The sequence below is a fragment of the Candoia aspera genome, chromosome 2 (assembly GCF_035149785.1).
Source record: "Candoia aspera isolate rCanAsp1 chromosome 2, rCanAsp1.hap2, whole genome shotgun sequence".
Taxonomy (NCBI): Eukaryota; Metazoa; Chordata; class Lepidosauria; order Squamata; family Boidae; genus Candoia; species Candoia aspera.
Genome location: NC_086154.1, coordinates 158223454 through 158246444, shown reverse-complemented (window position 1 = coordinate 158246444; position 22991 = coordinate 158223454). Strand labels below are relative to the sequence as shown.

The following is a 22991-nucleotide window of genomic DNA, read 5'->3' as shown; positions in this document are numbered from 1 at the left end:
TATTTTTTATTCTTAGCCATCTTGACTCCTATATATAGTGAAACACTGTAATACAAACTGAACACATAAATTGCATCGCTGTAAATATACTGTAAATAAGGTGCTGGACTAGGAGAGAGGAGGCCCAGGTTCTAGTCCCACCTTGGTCAAAGAAGCTCCCTGGGGGACTTTGGGCCAGTCCCTCTCAGCCCAAAAGTCAGTGTGGGGTAGTGGTAAAGGTGCTGGGCTAGGTGCAGGGAAACCTAGATTCTAGTCCTCCCTTAGACACAGAAGGTGACTGGTTGATTTGGGGTAAGTCTTCTCTCAGACCTAGACTGGAAAGTTGAAAAACATCTATCTACTAGCCTGGACTAGATCAGATCACAGTGGGCCAATGTGGTAGATTATGGTCCATAACTTTCAGTGAAGAACCCTTCATCCTGTAGTAGATTGATTTGGGCTGATAATAATAGTGCACATTTATATCACAGATAGGAAGTTCCATTTGGAGACATAAATAAAGTAGCACGTGATTGCCCAAAACCTCAATTCAGTTCAGTGATAATTTCTAGATAGCTGCTGCTCAGATCTCCTCCATTCAAATGTTTCTCAACACTAGTATATGATTACACTGAAATCTAACTAGAGTTATTGAAAACTGGGTTGAAAAAAGCTCAGAGGGGATAACTTGCATTTCTCCTGCCTGGTATCTAATGCTGAAGCCAACACTCTGCCATCAAATCAATCTCATCTCCTTATGCACCCCCCACTTCAAAAAAAAAGGGGGGATAATAGTGTTCATTTCTTCTATTTTCCTTCCCTCAGGGATATGCAAGTGATTAGTAGTCTACATCCTATAGATATATGGCCATATCCAGCCTCTGGAGGAACATTCTGAATTTAGCAACTACAGAACTTCATTTCCTGAGCCTTTTTGGATTGTTGGATGATCACACGATGCTACCATGCTATTCTAAGGTATCTGTACTCTAATAAATGTTGTGAGTGAATGGTACAAAGAACATGAGTGGATTTTACAGTGAAGGTACTAGTAACTACATATATGCTAACATTTTAGGATCAGATTTAGGAATATGGTCTCCTGTGATATTAAGTTATCTGCCCCTGATCTGGTTGCTGCAGGGGAGACAAGGTGCCAGAACATGGTGTTATTCTGAGCTTGGAATGAGTGGATCAGTCTATCCCATTCCTGCTTCTTCTTTCTCAGCAGAATCTTCTGCTGGTTTTTTTAGGGAGTAAAAATTTTCCTGGGTATATAGAAGTCATTACTACCTTGGAGAATTTCTGTGCTGCAGTCACTAGGGCCTTGGTATGAATATATACTCCTTGCCAATCAAGATTTAGAAAACTTGTTATGTGCATTCTGAACTGAATGGAGGTGGACTTCATACATTTCGGCATTGATCTGATGATATCCTGAAAGTATCTAGGGCAGACTGAATCTCTGTCATCTCTCATAGACTTTTTAAACAATAGGGCTTTGGATGTATTGAAGAATTGACTGCGGACTACAGATTGCTAGTCTGAATGACCACTTAACGCAAGATTTCTCACACCCTTCTGGAATGTCTTGAGTTAGGGTATCAGCTTTCAAAAGGAAAGAGAAAGACCCTAGTAAAGGGTGATCACTGTCAGAGAAGAAGGTTGCACAAAAGTCTATAGAGCAGATAGTAATATGGAGGTAATTAGCATGTAATCAGGTATGCAAACTGATTTTTTCCAGAAAGTGGCCTCCCATTCCAAGTCTCTGGGGTTGTGCCATTTAATATTAAGAAATCAAATCTTCACACTATGAAGGATGGAGCGGGGAACAACTGCCCTGATATCTCCACTATGACTAGGAACTTCCTCCCCTATATAGTCTCCCTGTCCTTGCCTGATTAATTTTGGAGTTGAACTCAAATATCAATGTCAAATGTGCACAGGGAAGCTTTCCTTTTTGCTTAAGGCTAGAGGAATTTGCCAGGTTAGTCTGTCTCAGCTGTTTTGCTGTTGTTGTTGTTTATTTGTTGTTTATTCGTTCAGTCGCTTCCGACTCTTCGTGACTTCATGGACCAGCCCACGCCAGAGCTTCCTGTCGGTCGTCAACACCCCCAGCTCCCCCAGGGACGAGTCCGTCACCTCTAGAATATCATCCATCCATCTTGCCCTTGGTCGGCCCCTCTTCCTTTTGCCTTCCACTCTCCCTAGCATCAGCATCTTCTCCAGGGTGTCCTGTCTTCTCCTTATGTGGCCAAAGTATTTCAGTTTTGCCTTTAATATCATTCCCTCAAGTGAGCAGTCTGGCTTTATTTCCTGGAGGATGAACTGGTTTGAACTTCTTGCAGTCCAAGGCACTCTCAGAATTTTCCTCCAACACCACAGTTCCAAAGCATCGATCTTCCTTCTCTCAGCCTTCCTTATGGTCCAGCTCTCGCAGCCATATGTTATATGTATCTACAACAATTTCTGTTACTTCATGGTGATCATTTGCTCTTCCCCCTTTAAAGCAGCAGCATGCCTCTCCTCCAATAGATGTCTCTACAATATCTGCATGGATGCACTTTGAACATCACTGAGTTAGGAGAGGAAGAGAGTGAGTGGGAGGAGGGCAGGCAGGCAAGTCACTTGAGAATGTGTGAGGGCTGGACTCGAGAAAGTTCTTACCTTGCTCGACACTTTCTCACCCTTTTCTCATAGTCAGCCTCTTCACTGTAGAGTTCATTATGACCAGAATCTCTGCGGTGAGCAGCAGCAGCAACCATGGCCCTGGACTGCTCGGTGGCATTGTTTTCTAGCCCTTCAGGGAAAACAGAACAAGAAAACTGGGAGTTAGAAATGGAGGAGGATCCAGTCAACTTGCCCCAAAGGTGCAGTACCCCAACATACTATTCCGTATCACTGTAATTTCAAAAGAAGTGGAAAACTCCCTTCCACCATAAATATTCCCGGGGGAGGGGTTCTGATATAATTAGATAAGGAGGGAAAAGGGACTAGATGTGATTTTCTATAAATAAAACAAGAACAGAGAGAAAATAAAGATTCCATAGAATCATACATTCTTCCTTAAAACAACACTGAACAAGGCACATCGACAGAACACACACACACACACACAGACACAACCAAAGTTCCTACTTGCCATCGGCTAGATACACTTTCAGTCTGGCCACAAGGGCAGCCAGAACATAGCAATTCAGCAACAGGAAAGAATGTGTGTGAAAGGAGACAAGAAAAAGAGGACAGGGTTGGGGAAGAGATTTAAAGGAAAAGAGATAGAAAAAGAAAACATCTACAGACATGAGACAACAGACAAAAACAAAACACTGCCTAAATAAAATAAAGCTCTAAAAGAGGAAAAGAATGTTTAGACAGTAATAGGCAAACAATGGTACATAGCTTAGGAAACTATTATGAATTGGTAGGGAACTTTCAACTGTGCTAAGAGTTTAAAAAGGCATATATAGGAAATGGAAGATGGGTAAATTACTAGGGAGATATAGCCACAGGTACTTAATACCTGCAGAAAAGAAGTCAGAAAAAATATTTTTTTCCTAGGCCCGTTGTCTACATCCTAAACATCAGGATGAGGATGAGGATGAGGATGAGGAAGAGGAAGGATGAATATAAGATGATGGAGCAAGTCTTATTTTTCTTTCCCATTTGCTACTTGCCATGGGCCCCCAATTCTTCACGTCCAAGTGTGACCAAGTTTCCCATAATTTCTAGAGTGAATTGATTAACCTATAGTAAGGAAAAGGTACTGGTACCCTCCTGATGTTATGTACCTTTCTCCCATAATCCTTTGCAATTGGCCATGCTGGCTGGGGCTGAGGAAAACTAAAATTGAAAACATATGGGCAGCACCAGATTGTCAACCTTTGTTTTATAGTATTCTGGATGAGAAGATTGGGATAAGGACAGATTCATCCCATGATATTAAAACAAACATCTCTCTCCCTTTAGTATACTTCCCTTCTCTTCATCATATTGCTAGGAAGGACTTAGGTATCCCTGAGTCATACAGTATTGTGTGATGAAACAGAGGTTTAGGAGGCTCTGCGGCCAATAAATCCTTTCTTTTCCTGCTGGGCTTGGACTTCTTATGAACCCCAAAACAACACTAAGAGATTGTATTACAGGCAGATTGGAGCCTCTTGGGAACTGGAAGTACACTGTACCATTTTGTTATGGGTCTCCACCTGTATGTTATGTTTTGACAATGTGCTCAGTAATGGAGGACACTGAGAACTCATGAGTTTAACTTCTCTTCTGGTCATACCCTAACCAATGCATGATCAGCATCATTCTTGAAGATAGCTGTACGAATATGAGGAAGTACAAGTGTTCTCTTTGAATTAATGAGGAATAGAGAAAGCATGCCATAATTCTGTACTTTATAATGTAGTGTTGCATTACTTATTTTTATGTTCCTTGATTTTGGATCTGCATTCTTATTTGGCAGAGACCTCTCTGCTACCTCAGTGTTCCCCCTGTCCTGCATCAGATGTAAAATAATCCAACCCACAGCAATTAAAAAGCACAGTTTCCCAACTGCGCATGGCCCTGGATGTGGGTTCTAGGATCAGTTATCCATGTCCAGCAGAGGCCATGCCATCGGGGCAGCTCACACCTAGTTACAAGTTCTCAGTGTATGGATGATTTTGCCACAGCAGTTGGCAAAACTTACGTTCTGTGCCTAGAATCCACAAGGAGTTTCTCAATGTATGAAAAATTTAGCTGCCAGAAATGTCATCTCTGACTGAAAGTTTCCAGGCAAAGAAGAACAAGGAAGTGAAGAACATTAAGGAAGCAGAGAAGCTTCCAAACATTCCTGCCAGCTGCCCCTTCCCCGACTTACCATCCACACCATGGACCTTCAGGCCTGCCCGATGTTTCGTTGATCGTGCTTTGGAAGCTGTTAGCAGCACAGGGTTATAGACAGCAAAATCTCTGTAGTAATTTTCCAGAATGACTAAAGCAGCATGCTGGATACTGGAAAAAGAAATGACGAGAAATGTTCCTTTTCAAAAATGGAAACTACAGAAGCTATCATATTATTTGGGCAAAAGGAGCAACAGGGGAGAAAAAAAGCCTAAAATAGCAGCGGACAAAAAGTTGACCAATCAGAATCAACTGGTTTAGGATAGCCACCTCTTTCAAGGGTGTTATATGAACAAACATGAAAACATACAGTAAACACAATGTATTATTCAGTAAAAAGGTCAAACACAGAAACAATTCACTTGCTATAAGTATTATAGGTATCAAAACTACTTTATTAAAATATATTGCTTTACTATAGTAAAGACAGAAAAGCTATGTAAAGATCAAGCACAACGCTTACCTTTGAAGACTGGTCAGAACATCCTGCATTGAAATTACTAGCTGAATTGATAGAAAAATGTAACTGTTATAAAATAGGATATTAATGAATTGCAAATTTTGCTGGTTTTGTAAAGAGGAGGAAATGTGTGTCCTACTGAACAGAAAGATCATCTCTGATGAACAGTGACTGAGGTGTGGAAAGTGGGAGAGGTGATTACATATCTTTTTGGGTTGGATTTAAATAAAAAACAAAGTTGCTTAGATAGTTGGGGAGGGTTTTTTTAGGTAAATTAGGAAAATGCCCACATATACAAGAATGCGTATTATTTTGAGAAGAGGGGCCCAACAAGGATTTTAACATCTGTGGATGTTAACATTTTTACCTCAGTGTAAACAGTGTTGTCTATTTTGAGACTGAAGAATCCTTTTTTCTTAGATTTGCATAATTAAAATAAGCCATGTAAGTATAGTTTTGATTAAATATTACATAACAAACATTTTAAGTGATGGCAACTGATTAGCAAATAAGTGTTCTTACAATATTTCACTTTCATTGTATTTCAAAACAAGCAATGTAAGTTAGGTTTTATAATGCTTTTGATATTAATAACATTTAATACAATGTTTTTGAGTACTTGTTACCAGATAGCAAGTATTTCTATAACATTTGGCTATTTGCCATAAAATAACCATCACAGTGTGTATGTTTTCATGCTTCTATGTTTGTTCTTTAGACCCCTTGAAAAAGGAGTCTCTCTGAAACATGTTGGACCTGATTTATACAATTGTTCTTCACTGGCATTTCAGGCTTTTTTCTCCTCTCTTTCTCTGTTTTTTTGTGCCTGCCCTGCTTTCCTTGTTTTGCACACTATTGGAAACCATTTTCATGGTCTTCTGTACTTTGGCAGGTACATCAGCCTCCGAAAATTACCATTAGTCATGAATTTAGGCAAGTGTATGGATTGCAATGCCAGAACTCACAAAAACAGCCTGTAGCTGCGTTTAACTTGGATTATTTTGCCTCAAGAACTGTAGAATTTCTTCCCGCCAAACTGGTTTGATGAAAGATTTAGACTAGTTATAACCATCCAGAAAACTTTTCCAGTGTAATTCCAACGTCAGTGCACATTTTTGAGCAAGATTCACAATATGCCGTATTTCTCATAAGTGATCTTCAAAAAATGTCAACCACTTTCCACATATGCAACTTGTGGAAGTGGAAAGGATGGGGTTTGATTAAAGTTTAAAGATTCTTTCTCTGGGTTAGTGGAGAGACAAAATGCAGTAGCCTGAAAACACTTTCTAAAATCTCCAACTACCAGCCATCCTGATGTGCCTTTTAACTTTCCTGAAGGTAGAAGAAAACATGCAGATTCAGACAAATTCTCTTTCACAAAGGAAACATTTCACTCAATTTTTAAGGCCCTTTCTTCACTTGTGTTTTTGCTCACTAAAAGGAGGAGATAGCTGGAATCATATGAGGAGGAGCAACCTTTAATTACTTGGGGAGCTCTAACATAAAAACCAGAGAGGTTAAAATAGTTTGCGGAGTGAGCACGCGCTTGAAAGGGACCCGAGAGGCTGCACTACTAGACATTCCTGCCCACATGAAGGACAAGCAGCAGTCCTTGCAGCTGTTTTCTGACTTCATGTCATGAGCCATAATGAACCACCCCAACCCAACATTAGTGTGTGTACACACCCTGTCCTTCCCACAGTCTATTATTTATTAAGAACACACATTACTAAGTGGCAATAAAGAATGAAAAAGGTGTTGGTAAAGATAAAGCCATCAAAGGGGTTCAATTAATCAGTGAAATGACAGGAAAAACAGGCTCCATACATTTTCTAAAGTTACTTAGCAGAATGGTAAAGAGCTATTAAAGTAGCTATTCAGCTACTGCTGAATTATCCACAGCATCCCCCTTTTCGTACACGAAACAAGCACTTGCATAACAGTTCTTTACTAAGCAATTTAAGCATCCCCTTCACATGAAGCGAACGGTTTTTCTTCTTAATCAGCTCTAACAGGTTGCAGTGAAGTAAACACCAATTTGAGATTGGCAACACCATTAAAGATGTGTTGTTTTGCTTTTCTAGGAGAAGGGTGCGTTATTTTTGTTTGTTTTTCTGCTTTGGTATGAAAGAATATGGCAGTTTCTTCGTAAGACCTTTATTCCGTACTGCTGCTGCTATCATGTTACAAACACATTTGATACAGGTTAGGAAATCTTTATCCTCTTGACGGTGTTTATTTTCTTGGAGGTGGACTCACAGCTAGGCTTGATCTACAATTGGCTGCTTTGGATAGAAATATCTGTACGTTAGTTATTAAAGCAGGCAAAAATGGATGATTATCTGTGTGTGTGCATGTGTGCATGTGTGCATGTAGGACTGAAATGAGTGAACAAGCATCCAAGTGTGATGGCAAGAAGCAAGCTACAGATTTCAGGTAATGACTGGAGCAAAGAATCAAGCAGACTGTGTAAGGAAGAAAGCCTGCCAAAAGAGAAATTGTGAAGTCTTTTCTTTGTTCTGTGTAGGATAAATGAGGATGTCAGAAAGGCCCTGACTAGATACACTGAATGCTACTGAAGTCCTAGTAAAATCAAAATAACCTATTATGGATCCTGACACCAGATGAATGATATTTCATAATCAGCACTGCAGGTTCCACTTCCTTGAAAAGAGAAAATGGGAGGGTTATTAAAAGTGAGACCATATCCAATATCAGCTTGCAAGAAAATCACTTCTCCTCAGTTTTAGCTAAACTCTCCACCTGCCTCACCAAAGCCCAATTCAAATTGATAGATTTTTCTACCATATCTAGGTGTTGTCTCCTGAATACTAGAGTAAGATTGCAGGCCGTCAAAAAGACCTTCCTGACCTTTACAAGAATATTAGGTCTTCAATTCTATATCCAATTACCAGGAATGAGCCCCACTGAACTCAATCGGACTCACCTGTAAGTAGGTAAGTCTGTGGCAGGCAGCTCTTTTGTTCAAGTATTCCTCAATTCTTCATTCAGAATAACCAAGGAGGCCAAAATCACTACACCGCACTTAATGGTTATATGAAATGCCAGGCTTACTGGAGTCTTAACCTTCTGATTCATAATTTTAAAAACTGTTTAGAAGTAGGAATGCAATTTCATTTCAACATGCAATAACATGTTTCTATCTTGTCAACTGCAATGTCAGCAGAACTATGCATTAGCATTCTGCTTCTGCAGCTGAATCCTTGTCTCTTTGGGAAATCAGCAAAATGATCATGGCACGGAAGGTAGCAGCTATATAGTGTTCTGTAAAAATGGAATTTCTCGACAGCTGGAATATCTAAATGTCTTTCTACCTGGCTCTTCTTTAAAAAGCTGCCTTTAGCTTTCTTTAACCTTCTTGCTTTCTTTTCTTAACCCAAGAATATCTCTAGGAGCTGGTTATTAATGGAAAGTTTTTGCCAAACAAAATGGAAGAAATCCAAGATATCTGCATATACACATGATTCTTGAGATAGTGACCCTAATGGGCTTAATTTTTTTAAAAAACATTTTTTAAATTAAAAAGACATACTGTACCAGGCTACCAGTCCTCGATTACAAAAATCCAGGCAACCATGAGATGGCAGCAAAAAGCTACAGCTTTCTTTGTCTCTCAGATGCCATCTAGTAGTTTTCCAGATATGGTAGCCAAAACCCTGCTGAACAGAGCAGCAGCCTTTCCATTCATATTTAATTGAATATGAATCTCCATAAAAGTCATGATAGAGAGCATCTGGGGGAGCATTTGGAAAGGGGATTAGACCACTAATTGGTAAACTGGTGTTTTGTAACTGGCCATGCCATCATGGCAGTTATTTCTGAGTGAGCCCATCACATGCTCTCAAAAGTCCAAATGTGTCTCTGGGGCAAAGTGGTTGCCTAACCTATGCTAAACACACAGGAGTGTCATTTCCACTTAGTGCTACAAAGACCTCCATAAAGATACAAAGTAAAAAGAGTTTTAGCTAATACTTTTCAGATAGTAGAGGCAGTTACTATTTAACTGCAGCCATGCCAACGGTTGGGATGGAAAAAGATATTAATTTGGCAGGCACAACCTCTGTCATTATGATCACTATAATGGGAGGAACAGAACTAGCTGGACTTCTCTCTATAATGTCCAATGAACGGATAGAGAAAAGGCCATTACATTTTTAGAAAATCATTTCAAACTTCAACAGTCCTTTTTATGTTTTCAAATTAATAGCAATGCTCAAGTATCTGTTATGGTGATCACCAGATTAAATCACAAAGAAAAACTATCTGCACTTTTTCGTGTAAATATATAGCTTATAAGTGTCAATAAAAAGACAAAATGATCGAAATGCCTTCCGATATTTAACCTTTTTATTCATTTTATACCCATTTTTAAAATTCCAAATTCTATATGGCTACAGAAGCTGTTTCAAATTCCTGATAAGGACTCTGAGGTGCAGCCAGCATGCCAAAGCTCCTTCTGTATTCTGCTTGCAAAGACGTGGGTGCCTGGTATTTGAAATGCTCTTCTCAACCCACCAAATTTGGAAACAAGCAAACAAGCATGTTTCTTGTTTAGAAGTGCACAAAATAACTATCAGAAGAAGTACAAAAGAATAGCAAAGAGGCACTACCATGGAAATTTAATGGTAGATTTATAGTTAATTTTTAAAACAGAAGGTTACTGCTGTGAGCACATCCTGTCACTACATCAATTTTACAGAAAACGAATTGCTGAGGCTAGAGAAAAATAATTTCCAAGATACTGAAAACAATTTAGTCTAAGTCTTAGAACACAAAAGTATTCCCTTGAAAGTATAGTTCTATGATTCTACAAAATCCATTTTCCTGACTGACAAACCAATAAGGCTAAAAAACATTATTTGAACACAATTCCTTTTAGAAGGAGAGGTTTAAAACCTGAAATACAGAGCTGTATCTTTGAAACCAGAGTTTTCTTTTCTCACAGAAACCCATTTCACAGAAAAGTGAAGTGGTAATGCTCAAGCATTCAAAGTATAAGTGAGCTTTGAACTTACAGTGTTCTTTTATTGAAGGTCACTCTTGAAACTTTCTCATTCCACATTCCAGCACATGTATCCCAGTTATTCATTTATTCTTTTCAGAATTATTCTCCCAAAGTAAGTAACAAACTCTCCTCCCTCACCCTCCAAATATGCACAAACATGACACATACGCCCGCCTTTCTCACCAGTGTCTTCTCTCTCTTATGTTGAAATTCTAAAGAGGCCCACTTCTCAAAACAGTTAGGGAACAGTTGACTTAATTGTATCAACTGTCTGTTTAAAAATTTAATGTCAGCATTATTTCAAATCCTAAATCAACCTTCTGTACTTAAGGATATACTGTATGAATCCTTGAAGGTAATTTCTATTAGACTAACAGAGGGACTTACAGACTGGTCCTATCCATGTTTGTTCTACAGTAGCCAGTCACATGGACAGACTTGACCATTACACCAAGTGCAGTTTTTCCTTATGGATAACCAATGCAAAATCTTAGGGATTCTATTAAACTTGGCATATGCTGGACCCCTTTTCAGTGCTCCATGGAGAGAAAGAGAGAAAGAGAGAGAGAGAGAGAGAGAGAGAAAACTTTCTTGTTGATTAGGAGGATGCCAACTTGCAAGTAGTGATTTGAAGATATAAAACAAAGTAACTTTTTCCTGTATTGCCCCCACCTGCAGGTCAGATTAAATCACAAACATATAGTGCTTTTTTAATCCAATGTCCTCAATCTAATATATGTTATGGTTTTGTGGTGTTCTCTAACAAGTCATCCCCTTACATTTCCTCAACAATTTGTGAGGGATAAGCAGAATAAGACTGTATTTGCCTGAGCAATTTGGCTGAAAGAGGTAACAGAATTAATTTAAAAATACCTTATTGGACAAGAAACTTGAGTTATCCAAGTAATCCCTTCCTAGGAGCTATCTTTGCTCATCTGTTGCCAAAAAATACAATTGATCTTGTACAGTTCTTAAGTTCTAACTTAGATATTATGTTAACTTCTAACAAATATATTATGAAATATTATTATATAGATCTTTAAATTTGGGTTGAAATTGAAATAACGGGGGCAGAGGAAAATGAAATGCAGATAATTAAGAGAGTAATAATTGCCTTCTTAGTTAGGCCATTCACAAATAGTGAAGATTTCACTTAGTCCTGTTTAAGCAGCAAGAGTGCAGAACTAAACATCTTGATGAATAGTGGTTCAACTATTTCATGCTGACATTGTCTTTGAAATTTCTTTATTCAGGAATGATCACCTTAAGATGAGTGACAGAGCATCCTGGGAGTATGAAATAAAATCTCTCCCCTGATTTCCTAATATTACTATTTCTGTTACCAATTTTATGTCCATTTATTACCATGCACATGAGCTGGCTTGCTTGTCCTGAGTAGAAGGTACAAAGATACAGCTATAAATGTGTGTTACTTATGGCACATGGAAGATGAATAGTTCTTGCATGTAAAATGCATTGCTTCTGGCACATATCTGTTATATTAGTTTATATAAAAATACAAACAAAAATTCCTTGCTTATGAGTCATAAATTCATTCCTTATTAGGTCCTGAAATGTTTTATCATTGGTATATATTAATTTTAACTGTTACGAATATTGGGGCTTGTATCTGCTTGTTAGCTATTGAACTGCTATGATATTGTACGTTTTTGTTATACGATGGTGTTGCTTTCTTTTAATTGTACTTTTTGTATGTTATATTTTGGGGGCTTCCTTTTCAAAGAAAAAATAGTATATAAATATTAACATTTCACATATTTTTATCAGTGTAATCCTTATAGCTACCCTAGAAGTTTTATTATTCTTGCCTTTAATGATGTGATTAACTCAAAATCTGAAATAAAACAGAAATATGTGCAGGTGACCAAAGATAAACATAAAAACAGCAAATAGTTGCACTTCCACTGATGTCCAAGTAGAAGAGAAAATATACTACATGGAGGGCAGTGAACACCAATATGTGTAAGAGAATTAAAAACCTTGTAAGAGAATGAAAAAGCACCATCTAATATTTTTAGATCTTTTACATGTTTGAACAATTCAATCCAGGGAGATAAGTTTTATTTATTTATGCATACACCATATATATTCTAGTAAATGTTAATACTACCATGCAGGATGTGGAATGATTAACCAAGTCTTTGCAAACAATAGCTTTTTTTTTAATTAATGAAATTGTAGGTAATTGAAACCCTACGCTAATATAGCCTGAATTCAAGGGAAGACAAGGATAATGAACCATGTCTTGATAAGGAGCACACAATAAAAATCCACAAAAATGGGAAAAAGCAGATCATCTCAACATAGCCTATTTTCTTTATGTACACTCAAAAATAAGTTCCTAAGGATGAGAGTTCTGATTCTAGGGCAAAGTAGGCTCTCCATCTTCCAGAAGTTCTAAAAGTGGCTTTATAGTTAAGAGAACTGACTGTGAGACATTATTCGGTAGTAACAGCAATGGGACATCAACTACATCAGGGAGCCAGTCAGCATCCATATTTGCTGTCAATACACTTTGTACTTCACTGCCACAATGTTTGCATACATTTCTCAAGCTCTATGGAAACAATGTTAGCATATAGTGTCATAGAGGACTTATCCTTGACTCCTTGACAAAGAACCTTTCACCTTTCACTCACAGTGTTGCTTTGAAATTCAGTTCAGTAGGCAGACAAAATGAATACAGTATGTGTGCTACGTACATAGTAAATCTATCAGTTTCAGACATGTGGTATAACTCCTATGAAGCAATGTCATCTGACAGGACCCAGGAGGAAAGCCTTTTCTGCTGTGGCACCTGCCCTTTGGGACATCATCTCCCCTGAGGTCAGATTGGCCCCAACCCTATTGGCCTTTAGGAATTCCCTGAAGGCATGGCTGTGCTATCAGGCCTGGGGATCCTGTGGAGGTGTGGGAGCCTGCGAGATGGCTGTATGGTTTGTAACTGCTTGTTGGCACTCTCCTGCATTTTATGTTTCTGGTTAATTTGTTTTAATTGTTACTTTAATTGTTTTAATTTTAAATTTTTTATTGATAGGAGTTTCGTTTTTGTTGTTTTAAGTTGTGAGCCTCCCAGAGTCACATATGTGAGATCGGCAGCTATATAATTTGAATGAAATGAAATAAAATGATCACCAAGAATGTGAACCAGCAAATAGCCCAGAGTTATTTGGAGTTGGATGGCACCAAATCAATCAATCATCCAATTAATCAATAGCTAATACAAGCAAAAGTAAGCTAGAAAGTTTCAAAAGCAAAGGGAACTCAGACCCGCAAGGGAAGCTGACAGCAACAACATTGGATCTTTTTTGTTATGTCAGTAATAAAAAAAGAGGAAAAGGGAAAGGATGGGTCTGCTGCTAGGAGATTAGGACAGTAACAGGTGACAGGAAGAGGGCAGATCTCCTGATCTTATGAGAAAAGTCAAACTAAGTATAGTCAACCAGGCATCTTCAACTTAAAAAAAAGTTTTTAATAAATACAGATGAATGAAAAATTCCATAGTAGAAGAAACTAATGGCAAAAGGAGCTTAAGATGAGAGGGAGTTCCTGTGGAAGGAGATATTAAAACAAGATTTTCAAACAGTTCCAATAATGAGAAAAAAAAATCAAGGACAGCAAAAGAAAACAATATGGCTACATAATAAGCTTACAAAACATATGAAAACAAAAAAGGACACATATTAAGGGTATTAAGGGTAAGATTATAAAGGAAAAGTACAGATAATTAGCCTGGAACTACAGGACTGATTTCAGGAAAAGCAAAACTTAGAACAATCTGGTGTTAGCAAAGGATGCTAAGAATAACAAAAAGGGCTTATTCTGATATGGACAAAATGAAAGGAAAATAAGGGGTGTAACAGCTGCTCAGTTTCTGGTTACTTTATAATATTTTACCTCAAACTTTGTTATTTATGTTTTATATTGATATTTTGAAATTAACTTGAAATTTGAGCTGCTCAACAGAGAAGACAAAATGCTACCAGGTCACAAAGAAAAGGCCAAGCTGCTCAATTCCTGGTTTTATTTAATCTTTTCCAACAAAAACTATCTGTTCCACTAAGAAACAGTGTATCAGGCAGGATAAAGTGGTAATTTGGAAGCTTAAGATGAATAGAAATAGATTATTTCAAATCAAATTCTCCTGGACTAGATGAACTGCATTCTACAATACTGAGGCAACTATTGATAGTCTGGTTGAACCTTCATATAATACCTTTCAGAGATACTAAGAAACTGGTGCAAGGCCAGATATCTGGAGAACAAATGTTGTCCCCATCTTCAGAAAGGAGTAAAACATCCAGAAAAGTACAGATGAGTTACCCTGACACTGATATCTGGGAAGATTCTAGGCCAGATCATAAAGGGATCTAACTCTATGTACCTTGAAAACAGTGCCATAATCTGTGAAGAACGAATCTTGCCTATATTATATTATATTATATTATATTATATTATATTATATTATATTATATTATATTATATTATATTATATTATATTATATTATATTATATTATATTATATTATATTATATTATATTATATTATATTATATTATATTATATTATATTATATTATATTATATTATATTATATTATATTATATTATATTATATTATATTATATTATATTTTTCAAATTTCTATCACTGCCCATCTCCCCCCAAAAGGGGGACTCTAGGCAGTTTACAATAAAATTAATGATTAAAACCATAAAACCCATAAAATACAATACAAACAACCGATATAAATAGAAAATAAAATAGACAGAAAATCCAAGTAGTGGTAAGATCTCGTTCAGTGGGGAGAGCTCTACAGTGCCAGCCACCCCCAGGAAGAACTATTGCCCTTCCCATCCCAGGTGAGGCGGCAGAGCCAGGTCTTCAAATTCTTCTGGAAGGCCGGGAGCGAAGGGGCCTGCCTCACCTCCAGGGGCAGGATGTTCCAGAGGGCGGGCGCCACTGCAGAGAAGGCCCGCCTCCAGGACCCCACCAAGTGGAATTCCTTTACTGATGGGGTCCATAGCATGCCCTCTCTGCCTGACCAGGTGGGATGGGTCGATGTTATGGGGATGAGACGGTCCCTCGGGTAACCTGGCCCCATGCCATGTAGGGCTTTAAAAATGATAACCAACACCTTGAATTGGACCCGGAAGCAAACTGGCACCCAATGCAGCTCGCACAGCAGTGGTGTCACATGTGCCAATCTTGGGGCACCAATAATTGCCCGCTCAGCCGTGTTCTGGACCAGCTGAAGCTTCCAGATACTCTTCAAGAGTAGCCCCATGTAGAGCGCATTGCAATAGTCTATATGGGAGATGACCAGGGCATGAGTGACTGTTTGGAGGGCACCTCAATTCAGGAAAGGGCATAACTGGCACACAACACGAAGTTGCGCAAAGGCCCTTCTGGCCGCGACTGCCACCTGCTCCTTGAGCAGGAGTCGTGAGTCCAGAAGAACCCTCAGATTCCGCACCATCCAGAACTAAAAATGACAACTTCCGGATACAAAAGAGCCATCAACCCATAGCCACTCCATCTTACCAGGGTTCAGCTGAAGCCTGTTGGTCCCCATCCAGACCCCCACACCCCCAGGCACTGAGAAAGGGCAGTCACCACATCACTTACCTCACCTGGGATGGAGATACGTAATTGAGTATCATCAGCATATTGATGATACCTCATCCCATGGTGACAGATGATCTCACTCAGTGGTTTCATATAGATGTTGAATAGGAGAGGGGAGAGAGCCAAGCCCTGCGGCACCCCACACAAGAGGGGTCAAGGGTCAGATCTCTCAACTCCTATCATCACCGATTGGGAACGGCCTTGGAGGAAGGAGGTGAACCAGTGCAAAACTACACTGTCCACCCCCAACTCCCTGAGCCACCCCAAAAGGATACCACGGTCAATGGTATTGAAAGCTGCTGATACGTCAAGAAGAGCCAGGATGGATGTACTCCCTCCATCCTGCTCCAGCCAGAGGTCATCCATAAGTGCAACCAATGCAGTCTCTGTCCCATATCCTGGCCTGAAACCTGACTGAAAGGGGTCTAGATAATTCGTTTCATCCAGAATCCTCTGGAGTTGTAACACCACCACTTTCTCAACCACCTTCCCCAAAAAGGGGAGGTGGGAGACAGGACGAAAATTGTCCAACACAGTAGGGTCCAGTGATGGTTTCTTGAGGAGGGGGTGTACCAGCACCTTCCTGAAGGCAGCTGGAAACACCCCCTCTATCAAGGATGTATTAACCATCGCCTGGACCCAACCACATGTCACCTGCCGGGCTGTCTTCACCAGCCAGGAAGGGCATGGGTCTAGATGACGCATGGTGGCATTTACAGTCTGGAGGATCCTGTCCACTTCCTTAGGTCCAACAGGATCAAACTGTTCCCAGATAACAGGGTAAGTATGTTCCCTCAACATCTCCTCAGACTGTGCCTCACCCTTAGAGTCCAACTTGGAATGGATATATATACCATACTTTTTGATCAGGTAATTTTCTTAATAGATTTTGTGAATGCTGTAGACATATTATACTATTTCCGCAAAACCCAGATTTCCAAACACTATTTGAAGCTATAACCTACCTCAAATGTCCCAAGTTATAATAGTGCGATTCTCCATCGGTTGATCGAACCACCTTGAGTGTAAATGTTGGTTGCAGCTGTCTCAGCTCCAGCACCACAATAGCAAGATAGTGAACAAAAAGAAGAGCATCCACTAGTGACACAGCAAACTGCACAACTCCCTGGTAACTGATGTCTTTAGATTCCAAAATGCGAATGCCATAGAAGAGCCAGTAGGAAAAGAGTAGTAGAAATATGAGGATCAAAATTAGGGTGTGGAATACAAGCATGTGTGGGAGGTTGGCCTTGGGCTGCCGAAAAAAGAGAGCCCAGGTACCAATCAAGAGGATCAGAAGTTTGAATGCCACAGAAATAAAAAGTCCTTCGCAAGCCGTGCCACATGACTCTAAATCGTTTCTCCACAGGATCTGCGGGAGCAGGATGAAGGCAATGGGAGTAAGGAAAACAAGAAGTCCCAGGACAGCTGCCACAGTTATGATGAGATGGCGTCTGCAGTCTAGGCAACCACTGTCCTCCAAGTCCTTGCTGATCTTGGCAATATTCTCCTGGGACACATTGTGTTCTGAAGTACCTGTAATGACTGTTGTGGTTTCACCCCAATTATCATCCTGAAAAAAAAAATGACTGTGTCATTTCCACTCCTGATCATTAGGGCACCTTCAGATGTCTTTAGTTCAGTGCTTCCGATCCCATAATTCACATGTTTTAGCACCTGAATGTACATGGCCACTAAGGACCAAGGAAAGCTATGCAATCATCACACAGTGCTCACTGCAGTGAGAGCAACAACCTGGAGAAAATGGCATTGAACTTTCCAGAGTGTGTTTCTCAAGTTTCTTAGAAGTCTAGCGCACAATTGCCAGCTGGGATTATAGACAGCTGCATAATTTTCCTCCCTCACCCCTCAGTATTTTGCAGCTTTAAGAAAATATTATCACTAAGCTTTCCTACCCAAGAATTAGTTGGGTTATTAGTACCTAGAATTTGTAGTTCTACTTTTATTTACTATTAGTTACTTTTAGTTAGTATAGATTCCAAGAATTAGTTCTTACCCAAGAATCAGGAAGGATATACCTGTGATTTAAGAAACTGCAAAAGTAATTTGTATGTTGAATTTTTAAAAAATAATGTAGTATAGTTAATGTATACAACTGTTTTTCAAAGAAGCTGCACTCTGTGCAGAAATGCCAAAAATGGCACACATTGGGCACAGAACTTTCCAAGCCAAGTTAGGCAGCATACATGAAGTTTATTATTATATTTTGTTCCAATCTACATCAGCCTGCCCATTTATTTATTTATTTTCTATCCTGCCTTTATTATTTTTTATAAATAACTCAAGGCGGCAAACATACCTAATACTCCTTCCTCCTCCTATATTCCCCACAACAGCCACCCTGTGAGGTGGGTTGGGCTGAGAGAGAGGGACTGGTCCAAAGTCACCCAGCCGGCTTTCATGCCTAAGGTGGGACTAGAACTCACAGACGCCTGGTTTCTAGCCCGTTGCCTTAACCATTCTTTTGGTTTGTTGTAAAGCCTATAGAGAATGAGACTCTGTGCACATATTCATTCCCAGGCTAGATATGATCTAGACCTTACTGTTTAAAACTTATCATACACCATTTTATTTTTGTATGGGAGTACCAAGATGCAGGAGGTGAAATATATCTCAGGAACTGAAGTAGTTTTAATCTATACTGTTTCAGGAATTACTATTATAACATCTCTCTCCTTTCAGTCTACATGACTGAAAGGAAAGGAAATGTTTTACTTTTCTCAATGAATAAAAGCTTTTCTTAGAAATGAGTCGTAATTGAACCCAGTCCTTGGTGTGGTAACAGAAAGAGCTACCAATGTCATGATAAATCATCCTGACCATCTTTGTTTTGCAGCTATTGGAAGTTTTGCATGGATAAGGCACATAAATCATGACTTGGGGCAAGACAAACCTCAGAGTTATGGAGACAGTGATAAAAGGGCAGTGTTGGTGACACAATAATTTAAAAAGCCTCAAAATACTGAAGAAACTCCCCAATGCTACTCCAAACCTGTACATTTGATTAAGAGCACTCCACTGTCAACTATACATTAATTACTAGAAATCGGTATATGTAGAACTCTGAAATGGAAGTGACTCAGTCAGGGATGCTTCTATTCAACTAGCCAAAATAGTCAAATCTGAGACTGAAATAACATTATCTCAAGGTTTCTTTTCTGTTAAGGTTATCAGGGTGCCTTGTTACATATTCCACATACCTTTTCTCCTCAACAGAAGGGAATACTGTCCTTTGAAATTTTTGTTTGGAATTATAATTGCACTCACTTATAATTTAATGGGTCTGACTCTGGTTAGCTTTTCTAAGATCAGCCAAGATCAGCTAGGTGCTGCCACTAGCTTGGGTTTAACTCATATTGCCTAAACTCTAATTTTTCCCAACACTAGTCTAGAGCAGAATAGTGCTATTTTTTACCAAAAGTTTTTTTTTTCAGAAGCTCCAGACTGCATGGCTAACATTAAGAAATATTGGGAGCTGATGTTCAATTACATCCGGAGTGCCACAGGTTCCCAGCCTTGTTCACCCATGAACTTACTGATTATTTAGGATAATTCAATTCGTTTTTTCATTCAAAAGACAGAACTCTGCAAACATGCCTTATAGTCAGAATAAACAAGATAGAAAAGGAAAATGACATCTATCAATGTAGAGCAAGTTTGGTCTAGTGGTTAAAGCAATGGGCTAGAAACCAGGAGACTGAGAGTTCTAGTCCCGCCTTAGGCATGAAAGCCGGCTGGGTGACCTTGGGCCAGTCACTCACCCTCAGCCCAACTCACCTTACAGGGTTGTTGTTGTGGGGAAAATAGTAAGAGGAAGGAGTTTTAGGTATGTTCCCTGCCTTGAGTTATTTATAAAAATAATAAAGGCGGGATAAAAAAATCTAAAAAGATAAAATAAATATCTACTGTGCCTCCTTAATCCTTACATAATTATTGAAAACCAAATTAAAATTTACTTAACAAGCTGCTTTATTTATAGGCAATGATGGGGGTTAATTATTTGTAGAATTCTCCTGGTCCTTTGTGAAATATGGCTAAACCATTCACCAGTTTTGTTTTGTTTTAAAAAAAAGCTTCTCCATTTATAATTACCAAAGTGAAACCACAAGGAGTTAAGGGTCATTTAAGGCACAATATAATTTATATCATACAAACCCAATATCTAGATTATCAGGTGTAATAATTGTATACGTTTATACATGCCCTTGAAAGCTACAGGTAGTTACTACCTCCCAGCATTCATAATGCAGCAGTAGATACACAAATTTGTGTTCAGGCATTCATGTACAGTCAGTCTATCAAGCATAATTTTGAAATATAGTGTATGTGCATTTTTTTCTCTGCTGCATCCCAAAATGGTATTATACTTCCTGCACTATAAATATTTGGTAGAGTCTGTATGCCACATCATCTTCATAATTTAATATTCAATGTAATTACTTATGAAAGTGGCTACAAGCCAGCAATTTGTTATCTACTTCTTGCTCTTCAGCTATCTAGAAGATCACTCCACTCCAGACTAGGAGATTTTTAAAATTTCCTTGTGGTAGGCCGTATGAAAGGTCACCTTTCCACACCATTAAAAATCCCTCTTCATTTTAAGATGTGCCTTTTCCTTAAAGCACAAAACTACTAATCCCATTTTACTTGTGGCAAATTGAAATGATAAAATGGTTACCTGCCCAGAGTCACAGAAGTCCAAAGCAGAGACAAAGCTAAAAATCTAACTGCAAGTCTTATTCTGTTTCATAGAGTTCAAAGAGTCCAACTTCCAATTTAGTCTAATTTAAAGCATCTCCACACATCTAGCCTCTGCTTGAACAAACCTACCGAAGGGAATCCCACCACCTCCGTCAACGACTAGTTCCATTATCAAACAGGTCTTATTTTTAGGAAGTTTTTTTAAAAAACATTCAGTGAGGATCTGCATTCCTGTAACTTAAATGCATTACAGTATACCATATACTGCATGCTGGAGTGACAGAGAATCTTCTTCTGTACTAGTAAAGGTAAAGGTTTCCCTTGATGTAAAGTCCAGTCGAGTCCGACTCTAGGGGGCGGTGCTCATCTCCGTTTCTAAGCCTTGGAGCCGGCGTTGTCCCTAAGGACCCGTCCGTGGTCATGTGGCCGGCATGACTCACGGAACGCCGTTACCTTCCCGCCAAAGCGGTACCAATTAATCTACTCACATTTGCATGTTTTCGAACTGCTTGGTGTGCAGGAGCTGGGATTAACAACGGGAGCTCACCCCGCCGCGCGGTTTCGAACCGCCGACCTTCCGATCGACAGCTCAGCGGTTTAACCCGCAGCGCCACCGCGTCTTCTGTACTACGTCCTTTCAAATACTTGAAGAATGCTATCATATTCAGTCTTCTTTTCTCAAGGCTAAACATTCCAAATTTCTTTAGTCTCTCTTTACAGGATTTAGTTGGCCTCCTAATCATTCTTTTTAGCCCTTCTCTGACCTTGTTCTTGTTTGGCTGAATCCTTCTTATTTTTCTTGTGCCCAGAACTCGACACAATACTCAAGTGTTGGTCTGACCAACATTCAGTACAATAAAAGTGGGATTATTATATCCTGTGCTTTAAGCAAACATACTTTTGATGATGCAGCTTAAAATTATATTTCCCTTTTTTCACATCACACTGCAGATTCATATTCAATGCCAGGTGTCCCGCATTTGATTTCTGTTTCCTAAGAGACCCATTCTGTATATCTGATAAATTTCACTCAGTTATTTTCAGCCCCCTCTCATCAGTAATGTCATCTTGAGTTTTACTTTTGTCTTCTAGGATATTAACCTTGCCACTCAGTTTTGTCCCATCTGCAAATCTGTCAAGCATGCTTTCCATCCCTTCATCGTAGCAGGTCCTGGGACTGAATCTTGTGACACCCCACTCAATATTACATTCCAATTTGACAAGGAACCATGGAGAACAATTTCTGAGCCAGCCGTGTCAGGCCGTTGAGATCATATTACTAAACTTACATTACATATAAGAACATTATGGAGTACTTGCTTGAAGGCTTTGTTGGTATCAAGGTGTGCTGAATATTCAGAAGACTGCGGCTTCTATGCAAGCAACAAGCAGTGCATTCACTCAGATAACAACCAAAACGTACTTTCCACATTTCTGCTGCTTAAGAGTACAGTTACTTGTGTCAAAAACAACTCATGTTATATCCAGGCACTGAAGTATTAGTGAAAAGCTTCTGAGCACAGTTAAATAGGGTGACCTCTGGTGTAGGAATGCACACCTAGTGAGAGTACTATGATTACTGTTATCTGTCATGGCCACCTTAGACTCAGAGCAGTCTGCTCTGGATGTACTGGGTAAACATCAGCCTCCAGAGAAAGTAAGCTGCTGAGGCTGACCTTGCCAGCAGCTATACCACAGTCAGATAACAAGGACCAGAATCCTGGGTGACTGCCCAGCCCTCAAGTGCATGTGCTCAGGGCTGAGCAGAGCAAAGGGCCTCTATAAGTCTTCTTGCCTAGCAAGGGCATTCCTAGCTTCAATTGGCTCTCAGCTGGCAGAGGCTCTACTTAAGAGCCACCATCAGCTGACAAGGCTCTGTTAGGAACAACTGTTCTACCTGCACTCCGTGTGCTCAAAGCCTTGAATCTCTTGCCTCCTGAAACTCCATTAACTCTGAATCTGGACTGGCTGATGATCTACCCACAATGCCTAGACCTTTAGACTGTGACCTGACAATGTTTCCATGTACTGTTTGTTCAAAACTTGTTTGCAGGCAAGTTCATGTGCGATTGGGACTTTGCTGAGACATGTGTGTGCTTGCACACATGCTCTGCCTACCATTGCCTGGACTTGTTTAACCAGAAGTAAAGCCTTAGCAACCTAACTTCTCTGTGCATGTGGTAGGCCTGGAACAGGACATTGCTGTTACAATTCCAGATTACAGGCATGCCAGAAAGAATATTGAGAGTTGCCATACACTTATAACAGTATTAG

The 22991-nt window shown here is 39.4% G+C and overlaps 1 protein-coding gene across 1 annotated transcript in view; it reads right to left on the bottom strand.

The window, feature by feature from the left end:
- VANGL1 (VANGL planar cell polarity protein 1) overlaps positions 1-22991 on the bottom strand; it is a 37561-nt gene that overhangs the window by 5772 nt on the left and 8798 nt on the right. Inside the window, exons 4-6 of the mRNA XM_063294581.1 lie at positions 16961-17568; positions 4841-4974; positions 2647-2779 (exon numbers count right to left, since the gene is read on the bottom strand). Coding sequence (XP_063150651.1) covers positions 2647-2779; positions 4841-4974; positions 16961-17568 — 875 coding nt within the window. The remainder of the gene's footprint in view (positions 1-2646; positions 2780-4840; positions 4975-16960; positions 17569-22991) is intronic.